The 26,574-nt window shown below is 32.9% G+C and overlaps 3 protein-coding genes across 4 annotated transcripts; 2 read left to right on the top strand and 1 right to left on the bottom strand.

The window, feature by feature from the left end:
• Positions 1–2,573: 2,573 nt before the first annotated feature.
• Positions 2,574–10,941, top strand: LOC115976460. Its single transcript, XM_031097752.1, has 4 exons — positions 2,574–2,782; positions 7,105–7,363; positions 7,492–7,610; positions 10,615–10,941. Exons 2-4 carry the CDS (start codon positions 7,194–7,196, stop codon positions 10,632–10,634), a joined length of 309 nt encoding a protein of 102 aa, XP_030953612.1. The 5' UTR covers positions 2,574–2,782; positions 7,105–7,193; the 3' UTR covers positions 10,635–10,941.
• LOC115976459 lies at positions 3,922–5,765 on the top strand. The gene is made up of 4 exons (XM_031097751.1): positions 3,922–4,005; positions 4,309–4,536; positions 4,731–4,792; positions 5,612–5,765. The coding sequence occupies exons 1-4, from the start codon at positions 3,948–3,950 to the stop codon at positions 5,615–5,617; spliced, it is 354 nt and encodes a 117-aa protein (XP_030953611.1). The 5' UTR covers positions 3,922–3,947; the 3' UTR covers positions 5,618–5,765.
• A 4,803-nt stretch (positions 10,942–15,744) lies between the features above and the next one.
• On the bottom strand, positions 15,745–19,218 carry LOC115976461 (uncharacterized protein At3g27210-like). 2 transcript variants are annotated; one of them, XM_031097754.1, is made up of 4 exons: positions 18,813–18,902; positions 17,535–17,603; positions 16,728–16,808; positions 15,745–16,508 (listed from the first exon to the last, which is right to left on the bottom strand). In XM_031097754.1, exons 2-4 carry the CDS (start codon positions 17,563–17,565, stop codon positions 15,985–15,987), a joined length of 636 nt encoding a protein of 211 aa, XP_030953614.1. In that variant the 5' UTR covers positions 17,566–17,603; positions 18,813–18,902; the 3' UTR covers positions 15,745–15,984. The 2 variants fall into 2 exon arrangements, with proteins under 2 accessions (XP_030953614.1, XP_030953613.1); XM_031097753.1 differs by lacking the exon at positions 17,535–17,603 and having other exon boundaries at positions 18,813–19,218.
• Between the last annotated feature and the right edge of the window lie 7,356 nt (positions 19,219–26,574).

Consider the following 26,574-nt stretch of genomic DNA (forward strand, 5'->3'; position numbering starts at 1 on the left):
TTTCAACAACCGCATGTAACCTTGGTATTTAATGAAAATCATGAAGATTAATTGACATATATTAACATGAATCAATGATGGTGACCGTTCTGAAAATATTGTGTAAGGCCAATGGGGAAAGACAAAGTATGAGCCCCCATCCGTGAAAGGCGGAAGCCAAAATCCACGATGCTTAACATCAGCCCCATCACAATTATACAATTTTATCATTTGGAAAGGCATTGAAAAAGTTTTAAATGGAAGGAATCATTGGAAACAAGCTAGTCATGTGAACCCCACCTTTATTTTCATTATTATGAAATGGCCTTTGACAAAATATTGCCTTTTTCACACCTTGCATATATGAGAATCAAGTCCTAATTAAGTGGAGAAAATAACGCAATTAATTGTTTGTACCTCTGCAACTTTTATCGTATTTTATAACAAAAAGTTATATATATACGCACAACTTTAACAGTTAAGTGGAAGTATCTCTTGGGTAGCTCAATTTTAATTCACATAGCAAACCCAAAAAGGGACCCTAGTAAAGCCTTGGTTGCAGGTGCATGGGGAAGGGGATCAAGAAAATCTTGGTCCAATTTGAGTCTTTGATGATAAAATACATGGGATCCATCTTAGAAGAGATAGGAAAATCTTGATTGTGCACCACACTTTTATCATTTGGAATTTCACTTAAGGCTAGTGAGTACATACAAATATATAATATATACCCATTCACACACATCTCTGTTTAGTTAGAATTTATAAATTTATTTTTTATTTTTTAACTTTTATGTACAACTTTTTAAAATCTCATTTTTTTCTCACATTTTAAAATTTTTTCAATAAAAAAATTATATAAATTATTTCTAAACAAACAAAATTTATATGCAGCAACATGCATTGTGTACATCATGAGATACATCGTTAGGAATATTCAAGAACACAAACAATGCACGTGCCTCGGTAAGACCGTAAAAAGAAAAAGGTTGGGGTTGATTTGTCATTGGGCCTCCAATTTCGAGCCCACACTGAGTGTTTCTGTTCAGCCCAACCCATTAAAAGCTAAAATCTCATCCCTTACTATACAGTAAATTGATCTGCACATTCCATAGAGAACTTTAATTATATTGCGCAGTGAAAATTTTTAATTTTATAAATGCAAAATATTAGTTTTGAGGACAAACTTGATGTAGGGATATAAAATCACCATCAATTCCATAGCTCATTTATCTAGAAACATGTCTTTTAATTTATTGGCAAAATCATAGTTCTTTCTTTAAAAGAGTTTCAACTTAAAACGTCTGATCTTGATAATAACTCTTTATTATCAAACTAAAATATTAATTAGTTTTTGGTATAAATGGGAATTGAACCCCAGATCTCTTATTCAATCATTAGAGACTTTAACATATGTATATATTACATGTAAAATTAATGTATTTTTGTCATGTGGCTCATTAATTATTTAGATAATTAATTTACTTAAGGTGAAACTCTATTAAAGTTTCAGGTGGCTCATTAATTATTAACATAATTAATTAGTATTTTTTCAATTTACATATAATTTTTCATTAATTTATGCATAGTATACTAGTAAATATTATAATTATAATGTGCTAACTTTTAATCACAAAATTAAAAATTAATTGAAAATTTATTTGTGATGTTGTTTGTGTGACATCAACATTTAATAAGAGTCTTTTAGTAAATTAATATAACCTTTAACACTTTCCATTAAGAAATTTATATACCATTTGTTTGGTACACTAACCTTCTTTGAGTTTTTTCATTATTACACTCATACCCTTTCTAGTTTGAAACAAAACACTCATTTTTTTTTTTCTTTTTCTTTTTCTTTTTTGCCAAATAATCATGACATTAAATAAAAAAATAAAAAAAATAAAAGAAAAAGAAAAAGAAAAGAAGATAGCTCTAGCCATCTGAACCTTCAAGGAAAAAGACCCAAGAGGGAAGAGAGGAGATTGAAATTAGACCATCTCCCTAAATACAAAAGAGAAGCTCGAACAAGAAAAAGAGCTTAGAACTGACTTCAATTCATCATGGAATAAAGCCCATAACTAGAAAGGAAGAGAGTGAAATTCTTGCAAAGTCTCGATAACACTTTAGGGGTCTCTTTCTAATTTGCCATTTTTGAATGGGCAAATAAAATCTTACCATAATCATTTCTTCTCATTTCTCACATCTGCAATGAAAGTTGAACTAAGACACTCACCTTCAGTAAAATGCAACTATTCACAATTATACATTGACCTTCCATAAATTATTGAAAAAAGACTTTAAAAAATCTTGAATTTCGTATTTTATCCTTTACTTATATTGTTATCATATGTCCACTAATTAGAATTTTCAAAAATTTTATAGCTTTTTTTTTTTTTTGGGGGGAATTTTTAAGCACCTTCTAAGTGTAATAGAAAATATAAATTAATAAATTAATTAATTAAATTGGGGGGAGGGGTTTTAGATGAAGAGTAAGGATTTGCTGCAAACAAGGTTGCAGCACTCCTTCTCTCTCTTCAAGACCCCATAAATGTACTCCTTTCTCTCTCTTCTTCCTCCTTCTCAAATACCCAGCCCCAAAAACCAAATCAAAAAAAAAAATTTCTCTCTATATCTTCAAAAATAAGATGATTAATCCCAATGAATGGAGCAAAGGGTCACATTTCATAAGATGCTACCTAAAACCCAAAGCCTCCATGGCCGAAACACAGGTAATCGAAGCTCCATGGCTCCTCCACCACAAACCAGCATGGCCGAACCTTCAAGAGCTCACCCACCACCGGTGCTGGTCTTCTCCTCTTCCTCTGTTTTTATTTTTGGTCTATTTTTCTGTGTATGGCTGAAAAAGCTCTACATTTGTTTGGTTGGTTGTGGGTTTGAGGATTTGAAAAATGGAGGTTCTTGTTTTGGGCAGGGATTTTTTTTTTCAAAATTAATCTATTTGTGGGTTTTGGGTAGGCCGAAAAAAAAATGGGTTTTGATTTGGGTTTGTCGGCTGTGATTTGTATGTATGTGAATCTAAGCATGTGTGTACAATTATTTTTGAAGAGAGAGAGAGAGAGAGAGATTTGTATTTTGAAGAAGTTAACGGACGTTATTCATCAATATATATATATATATGTAAAACCGAAGCCTCTGACCTCTCCACAATTTTCCACATCAACATTTTTTTTTAATTTTTAAATCTGATTTATTTCTTTTAATTAAATATATATACTCTCCTTTCTCAAACCAAATACTCTACCCGATAAAATTCTGAAACCAAACGCAGAACGGCAAAACCTGAAGCAACAGCACAAGGTCAAAACGGCAGAACCTCTCCTTTTGACAAAACCAAACCCAGCACCTCTCCTTTCGAAATTACTCACCAAACGCAAAACATCTTCACTCTCTCAAACACAGATCCAAGCTATTTTGCAAAAAGCTTGCAAGGGCACGACCATGGGAGCCAACGATTTCAATCTCCGACCCAACCTCCATATCAGAGCATTCTCTCTTGGTATCTCTCAATTAATCTATGAATAAACTCTTTTCCTATTGTCTTTAATTAGGTTTTTCTGTCAATTTAAGGATTTCGTCTTTAATTATTAATCTATAATATTCTATATATTATTATTATTATTATTATTATTATTATCAATATATATATATATATATAAAACCGAAGCCTCTGACCTCTCCACAATTTTCCACATCAACATTTTTTTAAAAATTTTTAAATCTGATTTATTTCTTTTAATTAAATATATATACTCTCCTTTCTCAAACCAAATACTCTACCCGATAAAATTCTGAAACCAAACGCAGAACGGCAAAACCTAAAGCAACAGCACAAGGTCAAAACGGCAAAACCTCTCCTTTCTAAATTACTCACCAAATGCAGAACATCTTCACTCTCTCAAACACGGAACCAAGCTATTTTGCAAAAAGCTTGCAAGGGCACGACCATGGGAGCCAACGATTTCAATCTCCGACCCAACCTCCATATCAGAGCATTCTCTCTTGGTATCTTTCAATTAATCTATGAATAAACTCTTTTCCTATTGTCTTTAATTAGGTTTTTCTGTCAATTTAAGGATTTCGTCTTTAATTATTAATCTATAATATTCTATATTATTGTTATTATTATTATTATTATTATTATCAATATATATATATAAAACCGAAGCCTCTGACCTCTCCACAATTTTCCACATCAACATTTTTTTTAAAATTTTTAAATCTGATTTATTTCTTTTAATTAAATATATATACTCTCCTTTCTCAAACCAAATACTCTACCCGATAAAATTCTGAAACCAAACGCAGAACGGCAAAACTTGAAGCAACAGCACAAGGTCAAAACGGCAGAACCTCTCCTTTTGACAAAACCAAACCCAGCACCTCTCCTTTCGAAATTACTCACCAAACGCAGAACATCTTCACTCTCTCAAACACAGATCCAAGCTATTTTGCAAAAAGCTTGCAAGGGCACGACCATGGGAGCCAACGATTTCAATCTCCGACCCAACCTCCATATCAGAGCATTCTCTCTTGGTATCTCTCAATTAATCTATGAATAAACTCTTTTCCTATTGTCTTTAATTAGGTTTTTTTGTCAATTTAAGGATTTCGTCTTTAATTAGGTTTTTTTTTTTGTCAATTTAGGGATTTCAACTCCTATCCCCTTTTTCTCTCTATTCTTTTTTGTTGAAGTCAGGGAAACACTCATAGAACATTAAATTCTACAGGTTTTGTTGGAGATAGTATTGAAGAGCCTCCCAACCTTCAAAATCTAACAACAATCCTACAGGTTTTGCTTCAAGTTTTGCTTTATTTTGCTATCTAGGTTTTTTAGCACATCTAATTTAACTTAGCTTAATCATTTGATTGATTGAATAATTATTTGTGCACCTAAAACGTCAGCCTTCTTTGTCTCCACTCAGTCCCCTATTTTTTTTTTTTTTCAAACCGTCTACCTCTTCTGTACAAGTTCATGTCTTTTTTATTTTGGTCTGTCTCTGATTCTAAAATGTAGGAAGAAATTTTATGTTCTCAGTTGGGTTGTAGCTGTTGTTTTGTTTTATAGTAGAATTGTAGTGAAACTCCAGCAATTATTCTTTTTAAGTTATTCTAGCAGATGTTAAGCTTATTCTTTCACATAGTTGATGTTAAGCTCTTTTGGAATGTAAAAAATCAAAATTTGATGATTTCTAATGCATTCATTCATCTTATGCATTTAATTGTTGGAAAAGGAAACTGAGTAGCTAATTATTTCAAGAAACAACAAAGGATCCTTGAAGGTTTTTTGGGTATCCTCTCTTCTAAACACATAGCAAATATATGGTTAGAAACATGAGAGAGTTTGAATGTTAATGTTTTGATTAGAAATCAGTGTTTTTTTTTTTTTTTCATTTATTTTTGTAGATAAGTTTTGGTAATGAAATTTGTTTAGAAATCTGTAACTATAAACAAATTTAATTAGGACTCTATAACCATTATCTTATAAATAGTTTTTGTGATAATGTTTATTCTATTTTTTTAATATATATATTTTTTGTGTACCAAACCAATTCACGGCTGTTCAATTTATAATTCTTTGTACATTTGTGTTGTTCCTTCCCTGCAACAGATTTAAAACAGCAGATTTCAATGAATACCAAACAGCAACAGATTTAATTCTTTGTACATTCGTTTGCTGTTTTAAAGCAGGTTTCATTCTTAATTTTTGTTCTTCCATTCACTTTTATTTAGATTTAATATTCCTGATTAATTTCTACTTTTTTATTGCCTTTCTCTCCATTCGAATCAAGGTTAAAGGTATGGTATTCGTTTGCCTCTGTACTATTTCTGAATTTTTTTTTAGTATAGGGTTAACTATCGTAATTATCTATATATATATATATATATATATATATATAAAGATTTACATCAAAGTTAAAAACTTAAAAGAGGCAGCCTAATTCACTAGGGAAGCTACCTAAACAGTGTGTGCTAGGTTGGATAATTGATTGATTGGTGTTATTGTTGCTTTCATATGCCTCTTATATCTACGGCTGAATTCATAGATAGCTTACCTTCTTTTATATTTTTGTCTAATTTATTGGTCTCTGTGATGTTTCTAGCAAGATGGTTTTCCCTTTTTGGTGACTTTCATTGGCTTTACTTACACTAAGTGTTGTTTGTATTCATGTTAATCAAATAGTTCGATGAAAGCGATAGATATAAGTGCAATTTATGAAAGTTAGAATAACAGTTTCTTATCATTTTTCTTTATTAAATGAAGATAGAAGAAAATTTGTTATATATTTTTGAGTTTTCATAGATACATGTTGGAAATGAGTTTGTTTAATTTTATATTTCTGTCTAATTTATTGGTCTTTGTGATGTTTCCGGCAAAATGGTTTTCCTTTTTTGGTAATTTTTATTGGCTTTACTTACACTAAGTGATGTTTGTATGCCTGTTAATCAAATAGTTCGATGAAAGCGATAGACAATTTAAATAGAATTTCATAGTGGGTTTGTGTGTTTGTGTCTGAAATTGTAATTTTAAGATAGATATGTTTGATTTTGATTGCTTGAATTTATTTGTCCTAAAGTAAATGTATCACAACAATACTTTTTAGGTTATTGATATTGTTGGGATCCTTAGAATAATGGTTAGAACTCTAAGCCATATGGTTGTGGTTGTAAGGAAATGTTTGCTCTACTCTCTGCCCTCTATAACACTCTAATATGTAACATTGGTTACACATTTTTGGATTGAATATTAGCTTTAGGATGTTGATTATAATGACAGAATTTTGTATAACCTTATACACATTCTTATGTAGTGACCACATGACACTTTTTAAAGCTTTTGAAGGATAGACAGATGCAAACTGTAATGAAAAGAGTCCTGTCACTTTGCAAATGACAAAGGATATGAGAATGCAATTTGTAGATCTATTTAGCATTGACTTTGTAAACAAATCGATGAGTGCTAATGTAAGTTCTTTAAGATTTTCAAATTTTAAAACATTGATTTGCTAAAATCTTATAGTTAATAAAAACTTTCCCGTGCATCGCACGGGTTAGCGACTAGTTAAATTGGTAATTGAAGAAGTTAACGGCGTCGTTTTGCAGTTGGAGTCGCACACTTGGACAAAACCCTTCCGATTCCTCGAAAGCACAGAAGAGAGCTTAAAAAAAAGCTCAACGAAGCCAAGCCAACAATGGCGTACTCAAATGTAGTCTCGAGGTTATCGTCGCGATTACAACCTTTCGCTCTTAAACTCGGCAAAAGATCGCTCGCTCCCGAGCTCTCTCCGCTCAAATCGTGCTCTCAATCTCAATCACAAGCCTCTTCCTCTGCCTCCGCGGGACGCTTTTCCCGCATTTCTCGGTGAGATCTCCGACCTCTCATTTTCTTGCCTCCTGTTTGAAATCGTCACATGTGAACCTAATAATGACACACACAAAAGTTTTCATTTTGTTCCTTTAACTGAGAGTTACAGTTGTTTTTGTGATTAGGTTACCGTTGGAGTTGAGCAGCGTGGAAACGATGATACCGTTGCACAACGCGATAGCTTCGGCGAGGCTTGTATCGAGCTTGTCCACTGATTCTCAGAGCTGGAGTTTAGTTCCTCAAGGTGCGTGTCACTCTCATGTGTGCCTATTTATTTGATGCTTTCTTCATGCCCTTTTATGTATATCTTGCTTTTGAGAGGGCTTTTTGTTGAAAAAATTTGACTAGGAATTTAGTGCACACCACTTGTTTGTATGTATATATGTATGTCTGTATGAATGTGTGACTTTAGGAGGAGAAGTGTATTAATTGAACTTCCAAATGTGCGGACCCTCCTTTCCTTTATCCGGAGATAACCCACCAATCGTATTTGGTGGACTCAGAACCTAACCAATCATTGAATAGATCGGGTGCTCCTATTTGACCGAACAGGCATTCATCTACTTTGCTGTAATGCAACTTGTGACCGACAAAGAAAGAGACTGCTTCCCGCGATCCTTGGTCACAAATTGAAACAGGCACTTAGGTAATAGAAGATTACTTATAGGACTTGATTGAGTAAAGCCCTTAGTCAATATTCATCTCCTCAAACATTGGATCGAGGCATTTTCTCTATCAGTAGCGCTCTTATGGGCAAAGGAAACTTCTCCATATGGAGACGAGCAACCCGACTACTAATATTCACTAACATAGACTCAGACAGGGTGTGGAAAAGGGACTTTGGCTCCGCCGGAGATAAAGGATCCAAAGGGTTTCCCCGTGTCAAAGATCAGATTAGCAGAGAATTACAGTGACCACAGGAGTAATCCGCCTCTGAGAATATTGGTAATGACGTTTCCTTGCCCTTGTTCAATCCAAACAACCGCAACGATAACAGCCGAAGATGGGCCGATTCACATATCGGCTGTTCACACTGAAGCTGTAGTTTTTGTCCTTTCACTTATGCTTATATACTTCTACGAAAACTCCTCCGAAAATGTATTATATAATAAGGCAGATAGCCCCCTAACGCAGAGCGATACTAATAGCCCCTGGCCCCCTTTCCTCTTTGGTTGAGTGAGACAACCTTGATTCCAAGAATAGCTCAACGCCTTATAGCCTACCTCCATTCCCCCGTCAAGCAGGAAGCTTAGCAAACGACTGGATCTACTAAGTAGAACTCTGATTCAGGTCGAGAAATGTCATCAAAGTCATCCACAATTACTGCTTGATCAATGATGTTCGTCACAGAAGGAGTAGAAGTGGGCGCATACGCCGTCGTTACCCTTGTATCGATTTGGCACATGAGGCGGGGCGGGTTTGGCTAGGTAACATAATGGTAAGGGTTCTCCTGCACATCCCTTTGATTGTGGCCTTCCTTTTATGTGCTATCCCTTTGGTCGACATCTACCGTAAGAGCCAGTTGCAAGATCCACTCGCCTTGATCTACACAGGCTAAAAGGACAGAGAAGGTAAGAGACGAAGACTCCTTCCACTTATTAGTTAGCAACTTCCTAAAGCTAAAGAAAAAGGAATTATTATCGCTTTTTGCTTGTGCTAAGGAAAGTTTGCCTCTGCGAATGGAATGTTGGTTGCTACCCAAAGGGCTTTCTGGATGCCTCGTAGCTGCTCTCCCGTAACATGATTCATATGTAGTCTACTCTCATTGGCCCTATTTTGGATTAAGGATTTTGCAGAGGTATGGAATTTTTTTTTTTGGAAAAACTGAGTTGGTTGGTACTGCTATTCTGTATGTTAGGGTAGATGTTGATTGTCTCAACTGAAGTTGGACCTGTTGCGGTTATCTATAGTTGTGGATATGAATCATGTTATGCCAATGTGTGATAATAAGATAGATATTTCAAGATGTTTTATAGGGTTTTTGCAGTTATCTAGGGTGTCTTCTCTCCCCCCCCCCCCCCTTCTATGGGTGAAGGAAGGGATTGGAAATTCCTTGTTATTGGCGAGGTTCAAGTGAGTGTTGTGACTGAATTTTATAAGGGTTCATTTGATTAGGCATTTTGGGAGCTTAAAAGTGTGTTTTTAAAACTCAAAACTTCATTTCACAACAGCATTCGTCATAGATTTTTTACAAACACTCAATTAAACCCAAAACATCGTTTTGCAACAGCTTATCCAATCACACCCTAAGAGGGGGATGGACCTTCATTATGGTATTGCTTATGCGAGGGATGAGACCATTGAAGGGAAAGTTCAAGCTATTTGCTTAATTGAAGATAATTTAGGATTGTCGAATTGTAGAGTTGGGTTAGGGGCGGAGCAGATCCCTTGAGACCCAATGCAGCTAATTTATTTTTGTTTTTCTGGGACGAATTATAGGTTGGGGTGTATGGTAAGGTTATATTGAGAAATTTCAATGTACCAGAATAGGGTATCTTCAGAGGCACTATAAAAGTACTGTAAATTCTTTATTTTCTGATAGTGATTTTTTTTCTGCCACCCACTCTCATGGATGTAGGCACCCTACCTAAGCATGTAAAATTTGTGTTGATTTTCTCTCTATTTTTCGCTGATATTGCTAAGATCATAATTCTTCCACAGTAAGTAATCAGCAAAAACCTTGTATCAATTATTTGGGTTAGCCTCCAACCTGCAAAATCTTCATTTGTGATGTGAACGGCAACATAAGATCAATTGGCCAATTGAAGGAAGGAAAACATCACATTCACTGGGTGTTTGTCCCTGATAAACATAGATGATGTAGGCAACCAATATAATTGGCTAAGCTTAATGGAAACAGGAAATTACATAGTAGATGAGAGGGGGGGGGGGGGGTGGCGCCAATTATCTAATATTCAACCTACACATTTTTGCCCCCCCACCCAAAAAAAAAAAAACAAAGGATTCTTGCTTGTGAAACAATTATGTATGCTTAATATGATCTAGTTCTGATCACATGTATGTGTGTGTGTGTGTTGACAACAATATGCACAGTATTATGTTTCTTGTGATACTCATTTTTGAATTGGTAAAAGACTCACGCACCCAATGGATCTTCCATGACCTCATCCTCCAACCAATTATTATGGGACAAGGGCGTGAGAATTGATCTATAGCTCATTGGTATAATGGTATGTTTCTTATGATAATTTCAACTCATTAAACAATCCATTTTGTCCATATTGCAGGTATATCAATGCCTTTATGACAGAGTCTGGTGGCAGCAAGTTCATATTCTAGGCGGCATTTCTGCTTGAGGGCAATTTTATTTTGTTCTGACTTTTGAGGCCTCTATTGAACTTAGATTGCTTCATTCATCTTCATCCGTTTTTATACTGTTTTTGAATGTCCATTACCAGGAGAGCCTGGATGAGTTTTCGTTAACCATGATTAAATATACTTTGTTCTGTATGCCTAGCAAAGTAGTCTATAGCTTTTCTCTCTTGTTATTTAGATATATTTACAATTTCCATGTGGCATATTTTAGGTGACTTATCTTTTCCATTTGATAAGCTGATCTGACTCTAGCAAACTCATTAAATTAGTTATTGTTATCTTTAAAACTCTAAAAAAGAATTTATGTTTTTTTAGGCAATTGGGGTATCTCTTTTTATAGCGGCCAGCTATGTGTTTTGGGAGAATTTTCCATGTCACTGAGAGAGATAGGCTATGTTTGGATCTCACATCACTCATATCTCAATTCTTATACCTCAAAACTCATTCTCATATCTCATATCTATTTCCCTATTTTCTTTTAACTCACTCCACAGTGTGTTTGGCATCAGAATTCCCCTTGGTTTTCAGTTTGAAAAAAGCAATTTTAACTCATTTTTGTGCAGCCCATTAGTCAGAACAGCCACTACCCAAAACTCAGCTCTATCACCACTGCCACCAACAGCAAACCTTGAACCCACTACCATTGACACTACCAAGGCCACAACCAAAAGAAAAATCTCTAACTACCAAATGAAAACCACATCCACAAAAAGAAAAAGCACCAACCATCAATACCGCCACCAATGACCACACAAACCTACCTCCATAACAACCCAAGCCTTAAACCACATCCACAACCAAAAATCCAAACCCATCAACACACATGCATAGATTAGCAATCCAAAATTGCGACCCACACACACACACACACCAAAAAAAAAAAAAAAAAACACCCAAACCCACAAACACAGCAAATCCAAACTCAAGAATCCTTAGACTAGAGACCTAAAATCACGAAATTGAGGAGAGAGAGATGAACCAAAAGTGAGGAGAGATAAAATCGATCCAGCAAAGGGTAGGAGAGAGAGAAAACGATCTTGTTGAGAGAGAGAGAGAGAGAGATCAGTTTATATGATGATGAAGAGAGAGAAAAAAAAATCAATTTTGTGTGGTCATAAACTTGTGTCCATTGGTGTTGAGCCCTACTTGAGTAGAATTATTTACAAAAATGGCATTATAACTCAGTTTACATCACCCAAAAACTTCAAAAAATTGTTCTCATTTTCCACAACTCTAACTTAGGTTTTTGAGCAATGAATTATGGAAATTGAGAATGAAAATTGAACCAAAATAACCTCACTTAGTGTGGGGATCAAGAAATGTGAGTGATGAAAACTCAGCAAACCAAACATGGTAACCTTCTCTTCTTTTGGGGGGCCAAGAAAATTTATTAAATTTTCATGGTCCCAACTGATGAAAGTATTTCCGCCCTTTTCCCAACTGATGAAAGTATTTCTTCCCTTTTTACATGTTAAAAGTTTGAGCGTTCCAGCTTTAAACTCAATATGGGGCTTAGAAACTGAAAGTGAAAAACCATGTGCAATCAATCATATACTTGTACCATTGCAAGCCTTGAACTGCCCTAAAGCTTTTTTGGGCCCTTTAGGCAAACAAAGGGTTTATTAGTCTTGGAAGGTGGAGACCTTAATGTGTAAGGTCCACATTTTTAACAGACCAAGACTCATCAACCCTTGACGTTCTTGTACCAATTATTCACAATGGACCACCTTTCTAGTCTACCCCAGTTCAAAGATTAATAAGGTTTTCAAGTTTTCAACCATGCATGGCAAACAGGCCAAAAAAGTTGCTCATTTATGGCAAGTGTTGAAAGGCAGCTCCGAACGATTCAAAGATCATGCACCATCTCACCTTCACCTTGTATAATATTCGAATTTTATGATTATACCTACATTGTTATATTAATAATACACTCTCTTTTTTCTTTTTTAATAAAAAACATTTCAAAACAACACACTTATCATCTGCGAAAACACACTCACACACTTATCTACAACATGATGATTCCCTTCCAAGTTTTTTTTAAAGGAGAGAGGGGGAAGTAAAATGTTTAGTTATGATGGGTTCCATTGATGAGATGGCATTGACAAGTTTGGTTAAGGTCAATGCCCTGAGTTCAAATTCTAAGGTCACAAAATTAGTTATTCAGACAAACATCGGTCGATGACAGATTAGAAAAGCATGCAAGAAGAGTTGTGGATTTTTGCAAACAGAAAGAAGACAACTTATGGCACCAACTCATATAACCTCATACTACACAATAAAAAAATAAGTCACTATATGTTATGACCTAGGTTCTGGATAAATTATTTAAATTAAGTTTAATGATAGAATAGGCATCCTAGATAGGTTACTATTGTTATTTATTTGTATTCAAATTAATTCCTATGTACAAGCGAAAGAAAATATATTTAATTCCTATGTTTTAGGATAGGATTGGTTCCAATTTTTTGGATTTATTGATGAGATTATTTCATTTTTATCTATTTATGTACATCGAATGCATTAGTGAGAAAGAAGCTGAAAATTAACCAAAAAGTCTATTTTTCCCCTCAAGTTTAGGAGGCTAGTCATCTCAAATCAACTAAGTTATCTTTTATTCCTCATTAATGCATTCAACTTACATAAATAGCCAAGGATAAGATAACTTCGTCAATAAATCCTAAAACATAGGAATTAATCATATCCTAAAACATAAAAATTAATTTGAATACAAATAAATAACAATACTAATCTATTTAGGATGCCTTATTCTATTATTAAACTAAATTTAAATAATTTATTCAACATCTGAGCCATACACACTATGGGTCTATTTGAGATTTTCTTATTTTGCTGAAACTGAAATTTTTTTGCTGAAAATACTATAGATAAAAATAAAAGATAGTTGAAATAGTATAGTGGAACTCATGAATAATGCCAAAAAGTGCACTGAGGCCCAAAATAGTAGCAAAAATAAACTGAATAGTAAAATAAGCTGATTTTTTAATTTGGAGCCAAACGCACGCTATGGATCAACTTATTTTGCTAAAACTAAAAACTTTTTGCTAAAAGTACTGTAGATAAAAGTAAAAGTTAGCTGAAATAGTACAGTGGGACTCATAAATAATACTAAAAAGTGTAGTTAGACCCATAAATAATAGCAAAAGTGAACTGAATAGTAAATAGGTTGGCTTTTTAAGTTGGAGCGAAACGCACACTATATGTACATTATAAGGACACCCAATGTTCTTATTTTCTTTTATTTCTAACTTTCATGATATCTAAACGCTTATATGCATGTACTAAGTGGTTCTTTCTAGTTTGTCTTCTAACTTTTTATTCTTTCATATAAAAAATCTTAGCAATAAAAAAAAAAAAAAAACAAAAACAACAACAACAACAATAAAGCTTCTTTTATACATTTCCATGTCTACAGTCTCTTTATATATGTGTTACTAGTATCTACTATTTATATATATAATTAAAAGTGTAGTCCTTGTTAATTATCAGGGTACAGGAAAAAACAACATACATGCTCCCAAATCTCTTAAACACCGGAGGAGCGGGAGAGACAGAGAAAAAGAAGAAAAAAAAATGGAAATTTTTATTTTTATTTCTACTACAGTCTACATGTAATTAAAAGAATTATTTAACCCTAAAATTTTAAATTTGACTTCATTTATTTAAAATTGTTATAAAAAAAAAAATCATGTTTTTGGCATGTACTTATATAAAATATTATAGGAGTTTAGGGAATTATGATCAAAAAATTATTCAATACTCCCAAATACTTTAGGCCATTTGGGGTATTTCTCTTATGACTTTTGTAAGGGCAAAGACCCCAAATCGTATAATGGGCCTTGGGTCCCATCTGGGACGATTAGCAATGTCCGAGAAGAGGAAATTGATGCTAAAGGGATTTCCAACCTAGCTCTCGTAGATAAGGGGGCATTTGGAGGACGGTCCGAGGAGGGATGCCTCCTTGGACGTGATGAGTATGGCTCAAACTTGCACTCTGTCTACTAGAAGGACTCCCTAATAGACATTAACAGTAGAGATGCGTCTCACAGACCCGCAGGAAAGAAGAAAACATAAAATATCCGAGGAGAGGCTGCTACTACCGCATTAAATGCGTTGCATCTACTTTTCTGGCCACATTAATGTGGAGAGGACTTGTGAACAGTACTGCCTTGGTCACCACAACTCACAAAAGGCTGAAGGGGGTGTCCAATGGGACAAGCATTCAAATAAGGATCCAGGTGATCAACAAGTTTAAGACCACAATGGCTTCAAGAAGACTATATAAGATAGGGGGTCCCCATGAGGAAGGAGACGGAGAAAAAAAAAATAGAGAATACTGTAGCAGTACAAACGACCATAATATTCAAACAGTGATCAACATATATTCATCTTATCTCCTCGGACTGAAGATCTATGAATGTTAACGTGTTTTACTTGTGTTCAACTATTGTATAGCCCAATACTAACCGCTATCCAATTCGCTAAAACCTAGTTTTACATCTCACTCTCTACAAATTCATTATTTCTAGGCTCCTTGAACCAAGATCCCATACCTTTTGGACTTGAATCCCAAATTGTGACCCTACAACTTTATTTTAGGGTTTGAAAATAAACTTTTTAAATAAAGAATTTATAATTTTTTTTTTTTTTTTTTTTTTATAGGGAAGAATTTATGGTTTAGATAACCTATTGGTTCAAAAGTTGATAATTTCAGTTACACTCCATCTTATTAATAAAATATTCATGTAAATTGAAATGTATTGTGTATCTTTATTGCTAGTAAAATTGGCATTAATTTTTTATCAACAAAGATTACAACTACAGTTGGAGTTTGTTAAATAGTATAATTAGTATTATTTCGATATATTTTAAAAAATTTCCCCGACAAATCATCTTAATATATCAGAGTACAGCCTTGACGCAGGTCACAACACAAGGGTCAAAGGCCATTTGTCTTTCTTCTCTTATTTTTATTTTTTTTATTTATTTAAATGACAGCAGATACATAATTACATACAACCTGAAAAATGTAACCTCATTTTTGAGATTGCGACAGTAAAAATTCCTCGATGGAGTTAGAACATCTCCACTATTGTTTTTTTACATGCACTCAAATCCATGATTCACACGAGTTCTTTTAATAGATACCGCTTACACTATACAAAAATCTAAAGCGAAGTTAAGTAGCTTAGGATTTGTTATCACAAAGAAAACAAGAACCTGGGTCTCTTCCATAATATTTATACCAGAGGCATTGCACATCAAGGTTCATCATGTACAGCTATAGCAGGGCTTTTCTTCTTCTTCCTATCACTAAAGCTAGCGCTTGAAATTAAGCTTGGAAGACAACATTGCACGGACCTCATTGGTTTCTCCTTCTCGGTGAAGACGCCTCCATTAGGAGTCTTTTCACTACTGCAGACAGAGTTAGTTCCATATGGGGTACCATGTGCTGACTTTGGGGTGAGGTCAAGTACAGTCGGTTTAGCTTCCATGTTTCCGTTGGCCATGTTCTGATTGCCTGATGTATTTAGGTTGTCAACATCTTCATTTTCGTGTCTGCTGTTCTCTCGGAATAGTTCAGCTAGTTTCTTTTTCGGGGATGGTTCAGGTAAGGAACCAGGCATTCTGTCCTCGAAACGAGCTAGTTTCTTTATCGTATCTGTTGGAGATGGTTCAGGTAAGGAACCAGGCATTCTATCTTCAAAACGAGCTATGTTGATTCGAGGGGTTCCAATGGATAAGCTATGATGGACTGGAGTGTTGCCGCGGGATGGGGTAAAATCTGCAAGACAGACAATGAATACAACAAATTTTGATGGGGAAATTGAACAAACAAATATTTCTGCATGTCTAGCTTCTGCATTCTTCATTGCTCATCATACAGTTAAGTAAACAACCATATAAAATCCAAAAACCATTACTATATACAAAGGTACGGAACTTTCTTCCCATGACCCACACATGCAAGACAAAAATGGTTCAAAGCATTTTGTATTCTTACCACCATTGACACTATAAAAATCATCCTCACAATCTGACTCTAACCAGGGTTGAGAATCAAAAAAAATTTCCTCTTTGCTACCTGCAAAAGAAAAAACAACACAAAATTCAACTTGAAGCACAATATAGGCATAAAGAGTAACTTATAGATATAAATGAGACCAACCACTAAAGTGACACATGCCCCCCAAACATCATTTATGACCTATCACCAATATTGATATTTTCTCCTTTTTCTTGAACTAACTTGTAACGAGGGAGACTAGCAATGCTTTGCATTGCATTGCAGCTTTATTTTTTATTTTTTCAAAAATCCAAGTGGATGAAAACCTATATCCCACTTGCTACATTTCTACTATCGCTCCCATACCCAAAAGGGGACATGGAATCATGACCATTGCACAGCTCTGAAGTCTAAATTTTAAACTGCAATTCAGTTTTAGAAAACAGAAGGATGCTAGAAAGCTAAAGGTTTGATGAGATAGAAAAAGGGTTAACCAAAATACACAAGTGCAACAGAGAATGTTTATAAGGGCTATTCTCATTGGACATACTAGATCTAATGGAAAAGCCACTTCGCTAAAAAGTTGAGAGTAATATACAATGAAACAGTTCTCAAAGATCTTCAAAAATGCCATTAATATTCACTTTTTATGAAACCATACAAGTGACTAGAGACCAAACATGATTTTTACCTTCATACTGTTGGGATGGTAATCCTTTAATTTCTCCTGAAAATATTCCATTTAATTTCATGATATTAACTGTATCATCTTCTTTCTTAGCAATTTACTTAAATCTGACTTACCCTTCCATATCGTATACAGTGGTCCATCCATCACTCAGTCTTGCGTAAAAATTTAATCCTCAAGAGTCACTAACACCACAACCCAAGATGCATCTCATTAAAATGGGCCTAAACTAATGGCCTACAGATATACACAATTTTCAAAGAGGGGGTGGGGGGACCAGTTGTCTAATCAGACAACTATATTAGATAACTATAATGAAAGGAAAATAATAGTTGGAGACAATACATATTCTGTATCTACCAAAAGCTCTACATTGTAATGAATGCACAGGACAAGGGTTTTCTACAAACCCCGAGTTTACCTAGAAGGCATCTAGAATTTTAGAGCTCACACCTTGCCACAGTAAAACAAAGGCTTACTTTCTTCGCCACATCTAACAACATCATCCACACAACACTTCTGAGATGCAAAATCCATAATCCCTATGCCAGCAGGGCAACCACATAGTATTTTGTTTATCACTAGGAAGGAATTATTAATAAAAATAAAAAAAAGGTTTACTCAATTGTTTTACCACCCCAATTTTATGCAAAAAGACTATTCCCAGTTTATTCTCAAAAAAGCTTTCATCAATCTCATATTAGTCTTCCTTACAACACCACTCTAAGAATCGAATCTGATAGCTCTGAACAGCTTTTTTTTGCTTTGATTGTCCTTCATAACAATCGGAGCCTATTAGCCAAAAGAATAAAAGAAAACCTTTCTTCTCAAAGAAGTCCATAAACATTTATAGACTAATAGACAATAAATCCAAGGAGGAAGATCATATTCAGAAAGTGCAGTTAAACAAATGGATTTATTTATAACCAAAAGTGAAACTTACTGATTGATAAATGAATGGAATAAAACCGATTCAAATCATAAAAGACTAGCAAACAAAAAAGATATATGAAAATTGAAAAAATCCAATCTAGCTAATGAAATCAACAAGGAAGCGTGTCAAATACTGTGTGGCTAAGACTAACAAATGTAATAGTTGAATATAAAAAACAATTTAAAAAAAAAAAAAAAGATGATGATTTCTTCAAACATGTACAAAATGAAAAAAGTAATCCATAGAGACCCCACACCCCATTTCATTATAGATCAAACATCACTTAAAATATCAAAACAAAAAGAAACAGAGAAAATATTATACAACGTAATAAACCGTCAGATATAGTAAGAAAAATTTGAAAAACAAAAAACACCCATCTGATTTCTTGCACCATATAGTCAAATACAACTTTTTTTTCAATGAAAGCTATGCTTTTTACATAGAAGAAGAAGCATACCATAGACTCTGGGGGTTGAGAGAGAAGGCGACCACTGAGACTTAACAGAAACAACGTTGTTGAGGATGATCGGACGGTCACCATTGGTGGGAATTTCCTTGATGGGTGAGGGAAGAATGACGAGCTTGTCGTCTTTGGCGGAGCTAGAGTTTCCATAAATCGATACACACGAACCCATATCTCTCTCTCTCCCTCTCTCTATATCAGTCTGATCATCACGAACACAGAGAGACTCTTGAAAAAACAAAACAGCTTTTACAGAGTGGGTGAGAGTGAAGAAGAGAGAGGGTTTTTTGGCGTTATGTAAAACTCTATAATAAAATACTATAATAAAACTATAAAAGGCAGTGACTCTGAAATAGCTCTGAGAGAGAGAGAGAGACCTTTGAAAGTTGAAAAGGTAAGTTTATATTTATCAAAGAGGGAGACTATCTCGTATTGTGTTTTTGTAAAATGTGACTGGTGACTGGTAAAGAGTGTTATAGTGTATTTACAGAGGTGGGACCTACTCTGAAAATTGTTTCTGTTTGCATGTCACTCTTTGAGTCTTTCAATTACTTTTCTTTCTTTTTTTTTTTTTTTTTCAATAAATATATGTGATTTAATTTTTTTTCCACAATTACTTGCGTAATGTCAAATGTGTTAGGATTAGGTGGAAAAAATAAATCAGTTATTACATCATACGAAAGTGACATTATTTTTTAGTTAAAAACTAATCATCTTAGTGAAATTATAAATAAAATAATTGTGCTATCATGTATATAAAATAGAAAATAATTTTGTAAGTGACATTATCAAACATGAGAGGAGAGTCTCAGTGACACAATTTCGTGCCTCAATTTTTATCATAACATATTGTATGGTTAATTATAAGTGATGGAAAAAAATGGTTTTTTTTTTTTTTTTAGGAAAAAGAAATAATGATTCTAAGTAAAAGAGTTTGTCAATTACTTATAAGAAATCAGTTATTAATCATACGAAAGTGACATTAGTTAAAAACTTATCATCTTAGAGAAATTATATATAAAAAATTACAAATAAAAAATTTTGCTATCATATATATAAAATATAAAGTAAGTGACATTAGCAAACATAAGAGAATAGTCTAAGTGACACAATTTCGTGCCTCAATTTTTGTCCTAACATATTTTGTAGTTTATTATAAGTGGTGAAAAAAAAATAATGATTTTTTTTAGGGAAAAAAATAATGATTCTAAGTAAAAGAGTTTGTCAATTGCTTTAGTCAATCATCTCAATAAGTTGTGACAAAAATTATAATAAATAATATAGTTCTAAAAGAAATATTAAAAGAACTATTAACTGGGTAATGATTTGGCTGTATAACTATGTTTTCATATTATGAATTGCGTGGTTTGTAACCCTGTATTATTTATCTATTTAGGAGAGGGAAGTTTTCTATATGGCTTTAATTTATATATTAAAAAAAATGGATTTAATTTATTTGTTGGGAGGATTAAGGATTTGATGTGTGTATACTAGTGGTGAGTGTGTGGGTGTGGGTGGGTGTCGAGATGAAAGGTTTAGCTGTTTAGGTGACTTGACAATATTGAATCATTAAGTGCAATTTAATTTTCTTTCTTAAAAAGAGGAAAAGATTTTTCGGATAAGTAATATTAAAATGAAATCATACATTGATTTAGGCATGGTTATCTCTTAAACGTCCATCTTCATTTCAAAGTGATTGTGATTGGTAATATTACGCTACCACCGAAAATGGACTGCTTCACATACCTATTTTTTTTCCAAAAGAAACGTTGAAAGCAAGAAAATCTTGTGTATACTTAGGCACATGGATATTATTTAAGCCATTTTTGTTTCCTATAATAATTATAGATATTCTAAATATATATCTCTATAATTGACAAAAAAACCAAAAATATCTGGCACAACCTCACCAATTTTTGGTATTTTTTGGGGCAGTTGGCAAAGGATAGATTTCACCATAAAATAAAAGAACAAAAATGGGAAAAGGGTGCTGTAAATTAAAAAATAAATAGTATAACTATAAATAAATAAATAAAAGGGAAAAATATAATTCAAAAGAAAAGAAAAGAAAAGAAGGGCACCATAGAAATTGGAATTGTCAAGGAAAGACAGCTAACACGCTTGGAAGTTGGAACAGTGGTCACCATTCACCAGCCTTGGCCTAACACGTTTGGGACACGCCATGGTCATAACTCAAAAGGGCTGACCCCAGCTTCTGATATGGAAAAGTGCATAATCTAATTTTGTACTGATTACTGAGCTAATAATCATGTGGAAATTATGTGCATGTCTAATTAATTAATACTATAAGAAATGAATTCCCACCAATTCTGAAATGGTGGAATTAGTATTACCGCATTAACTTTGAATCCATTCCACAACTTTGAATCTCATGCTTTATCATACTTTTTAAAATGCCAGCATAAATGTCACAATTTTGTTTAGTTCCTTTCTTTTCTCTTGGATTAACAAAATGGGCCACAGATTTTGCATTTTGTATAGCCTTTAGGCTCAAGTTTGTGCAACAATTTTATAGAAGAGTGCAAGCCAAAATATGCTTAACTTTGGTATACTAGAGCTTGAGCTGCAAATGTCGGTAAAAAGAAGAAGGAAGAAAACAGAGACACATCATGCACAGAATCCACTTAGCTTGGTCTCAACCACCAGAATGATTGGCAGCAGGGAAGACACGAAATTGCTAGATAAAGTTATAAACAAAGCTCTAGTCATTTCAAGGTTTCAACTTTCAATTATGACCCACTAATCTCACTTTTCATTACAAATGACAAAATATGGGAAATGTGATTTAGATGGGGAAGTTGGAGTATAGTTGAAAATGATAGATATAACCAACAGTTTGACTAAATTTCTTCTGTGATGAACATGTTAGGTATTAGAACAATAGCAATATTTCCATAACTAGTTCAACATGGACCCTGCTAGAAAAAGTAGGATTTAAGCATGTGCGAAGATGGATCCTAAGAAATTAACTTGTATAAATTATAAAACACAATCTCAATGGTTGGTTAGCGGTTTTCATGCTTCATATGATCCAACGTGTGGTCTTGAGTTTTTTTTGGAGAAGACATGAGGTCTTAAGTTAAGTATTCTAATTATCACTTTGGAGTCACTCTAATGATTTTTCCTTATAACTAACTAGTATTTATGGGTAAGGCACAAAAGGATTACACATTTTAGGGGAAAAATTAGGTATGTATTCTAAGACTTTCGACACTTATGGTAGGGGGAAAATAAATGATATATATATATATATATATCATTACTATTAAAATACTAGTCAAGTTACTATTAAAATTGCTAATAATTGCTTATATGCAGAGGTAGCTCCACATAGAGTCTAAGGTGGTCAAAGGACCACCCTAGCCATGAAAAAAAAAAAATTATTATGTATAAATTTTAAAAATTTATGATTTTTTTTATCTTTAAAAAAACTTGGTGACCACTCTAAATTTTTTTAGGCCCAACATAATTAAACTTTGGACAAACTTTGACAGTAAACTTGGTTGTAGACTAAGGCTACAACTCTATTCAATTTTTTTTTATTGAATGTGATTTTTAACAAATTCACAATTTAATTACATTTTCTTCTAATATTCTCTATACTTACAAAATTTCAAAAAGGTCAATAGCTATATCATTAATCAAATATTTGAATTTTGAGTTGTTGTAATCTAAAATTATACATATAAAATAAGTTTTTGGATCAAATAGTAAATAATATCCGATTGGTATAAAATTTGACATGTATTTTAAGAATACAGAGAACATGTAATTTAATAGTTAGATTTTCAAAATATGTAGTAATGCTTGTTTGGTGAAAGTTGTAACCTTAAGTTATAACTAAGTTTGTAGCCAAATTTTGTATTTAAACTTTGGTCCTCTTAACAATATATTAGATCCTTACAAACAAAAAGTAAAAGTCCAAGAAAAAATTTGAAAAAGATGTAGCTTGCAATTTCTTTCTATGAATTTTCAAAATAAGAAATTTCATAGAAGGAAATTGTAAGACTGTTAAGAAGATCAACTAAAAGAGTAAACCTGAAGCAGTGATGAATAAAGGAAGACTGACTCGTGTAAGAAAGACTAGAGAGCAAAAGAAGAAAAGGAAATTAAACGACAATAGCATTAGTATATTACTGAGAAAGCTACTTGTAGCATTAAAAGGAGTAAGTTAAGCACGAGAGATGCACATGGGAGTATCTGTGGAGTTGTTAGTGGACAGATGGCTAAAGGTTATTGGAGGAGTATAATTTGGGAAGTTGTTATAGGTAGTTAGAGGAGGTTATTAGATTTCCCGCTCTTTTTATCTTCTAGTACATTAGTGATTTGTAGTATAAATGTAAAGGTATACATTGTAATTCATTTCAACCTTTTGTAATCACAATTCAGAGCAATAAAATCTCTCTCTCATTTAGAAAATTTTCTCTCTTCGTTGTTGAAGATTCTCATAGTTTCTTTGATATTTTGCTTGATTGTGATACTCTGTTTTTCATTTCTGATCTTTAACAAAGACTTTATGTGTTTGTGTGTATGTTTTTTTTTCCGTAAATATATGAAGTTCTCTTTTTATTAAATTTTGTATAATTTAAGTTTCTTAATGACCATCCTTAATAAAATTTCTACAACTGCCACCACCTAGGAAAATTATTGAATACTCTAGGAATATCATAAATGCGTACTCCCCCATCTCACATGAATTGTAGATCCCACTATAAATTTAACTAGTGGGACCCACAGTTATGTAAGAAAAAGGAGTACACATTCATAGTACTTCGGGAGTACTCAATAATTACCCCCATTACCTTCTTTCTTTCTTTCTTTTTTTTTTTTTTTTTTTTTTTTTTTGGAGGAACAATTACCCCACTACCTATATGGATAAATTTTACCTAATAAACACTGAATTTAAGATTCAAGATTCAACGTACATGCTCACACAAAACACACTCATCAAATCTAGGCCCAGGTTATCATATAATTAGTACCAATTTTTTTGGTTGAATGTGACTATGAAGAGAACATTGTGATCCCGATGTCATCATTATTAAACCCGAACCAACCTGACTAGTCAAACCAGTGAACTAGTGATCCATTACCTAAATCAATTTGAGTCTTTAATTATACAATTTAAGCATATGACTTGATCTGTTGATCAGACCTAGTGGGTTCTTTGTAACATGTTCGAACCAAACAAGTTCTTTAAAATCATTCAATGTTTTTCACAAACTCCAAAACACTTATCTACCTAAATTTAAAATGCTTTGTTTATAAAGAGTTTGACATTTTGGTCTTTTCCAAAAAAGAAAAAATATATGATATTTTATGTGATAGGGTAAATTGGAATTTGCCCCCATAAATTATAGGGACATTTACAATCTCCTATTTATACCATTTATATATATATATATATATATATATATATATATGAAGTTGAAGATGTTTTTGACTTTTTGTTGATTTTGTCTAACACTAGCACCTAAGTCTTTTAAAACCCACATTTTCCCGCATCATTATTCCAATATATGTTTGTTAATTAATTTTATATAAAATCTCCTATATTTACCCCATTAATTAAAATATAGACAAAATTTAGTTACAAAATTGGTTATAGACTCTACATCTAATTTTGTAAAAATTATGCAAACATAAAGGATATAAGAAAAAAAAAAATGTAATCCAATAATTGTTTTGTCAAAATTCACCCCCAATAAAAAGATATTGGGTATTTAATTTTGTAACTAAACTTTGTTCTTAAAATGCTTCACATCATATATTCTTTATATATTATAATAAATAATTTTATATAGTCAAAATAAATGCCTATTAAGAACTACGTTAATTAATAAATTCTATATTTATAATAAAATAAAATAGATAAAATATCATATATTGTTAAATTTTTAACACGAATTAATGACTAATTAAATTTAAGAATCAAGTTGTGGGGGTGAAAGGTCAGGGAGCCCATATCTATGTATATGTTGGGCCAAAGGCTCAATTCGAGGAAGAACTCCTCCTCGACTAGGCAAGGCCGAGGACAAAGGGAATGGTCTGCCATTAAGAGCGACACTCCGGACCATTCCATGGAAGAGGATAAGTATTGAGAAAGAACAGGATAAATGAAGGCATGGAAATATCTAAGAGAAAGTTATTACTATTGCATTAAATGCTCTCCAAATAACTGAACCATACTTTTCAGCCTTTACAACCACTCCTAAAGACTTTAGGGAGGGGCTGATGGGACAAGTATCAGCACTATCAATCTAAATCTACACGTGGACGGTGGAAATGAGAGGAAAATAGTATAAAATAGAGGAAAAGGGAAAAAAGAAGGCCTAGGAGAAATCGGGGTACCAGACTTGCAACAAAGTCTTAAGAACAATATTTAAGAATCAACCTCCTCAGGTAAAATCCGAGGACGTCCTTTCCTAGTAAAATTTTGTTATCTTTCTTTCTTTATCATCAAAACATATTGGCCGATCATCTAATTTGCAAAAGTCTAGGTTTCCAACTTATTCTCTACAAATTTATTGTATTGGGCTTTTTGGACCAAGACTTCATACATTTTGGACTTGGGTTTCAAATTGTGACCCTACACAAGTAATATCCACCGGTTCCTAAAAAAAAAGAAAAGAAGTAATGTCCACCATGATTGACAATTTGATTGTTAATAAGCAAGATGCCTATTGCCGATCGACTTGCAGTTAACAACAACATCCCATCAAAAAAAAAAAAAAAAAAAAAAAAAACAACAACAACAACAACAACAACAGCATTAACTTTAAGAGCCCGAAGCCCACATTTACATGAAGGTAAAGGGGTGGCCTTTATTAACACTGAATAGCATTCATTTCCTGAGAGATGGGTTTGGTATATGTCTAACTTCCCCTTTTCTTTTAATCTTTCATTTCTTTTATATGAATAATGACTTCATAGCTTGGTACATGTTTTGTAAGCTGAAATAGACACTATAATGTAATAAATATTTTTATGGTTTAACTATTATTTAGTTTGGTAATTTTTTTTATTATAGGAAATAATTATTCCTTAAGAATATCTATTTTTTAAAATGAGGAATAACTATTCATTTTTAAAAGAAAGATGCTACGTCTACAACATTTCTACAACATTTTTACAACAAATCACAGGTGGTTAGTGGTTATTAGTTCAAATTTCAAACTAACGCTAAGATTATTTTTTTGCTCTAACAATAACTAGTAACAACTTGCTACTTAGGATTTGTTGTAAAAATGTTGTAGACATATTATTTCTCTTTTTAAAATGGTTGTAAATTTGTAATAGCTATTTCTTAATAGGTATAATAATTTCTAAAATTAATATATTTCTAAGTAAACAAACTTTCCATATACACATAACAATTATAAAACTAAAAAATTATTAAAAAAATTACTTATATTTCTCTTAAATTTAAAAAATATTATATTTAAGGAAATATGATTGTGTATGAGTAAGCTATTTCCTAAAATAAATCTTAAAGTTTATTCTAATATTACAACTTACAATCAAACTTATGAATATATTTAGTTATTCCATTACAACACATTTTATTTCCAATAATAAAGATTACCATTTCTGTCATAATTTTCATTCAATGCACCAAATGTACCCTTAGTTTAACACTCCAAATATACTAAGATGTCGGATCAAGTCTCACAAAATTTTCTTACCCAAATTTATAGGTTTTATACTTTTATTACATTTTCATTGCATCATAAAG

Source organism: Quercus lobata, chromosome 2 (genome assembly GCF_001633185.2).
Source record: "Quercus lobata isolate SW786 chromosome 2, ValleyOak3.0 Primary Assembly, whole genome shotgun sequence".
Classification (NCBI taxonomy): Eukaryota; Viridiplantae; Streptophyta; class Magnoliopsida; order Fagales; family Fagaceae; genus Quercus; species Quercus lobata.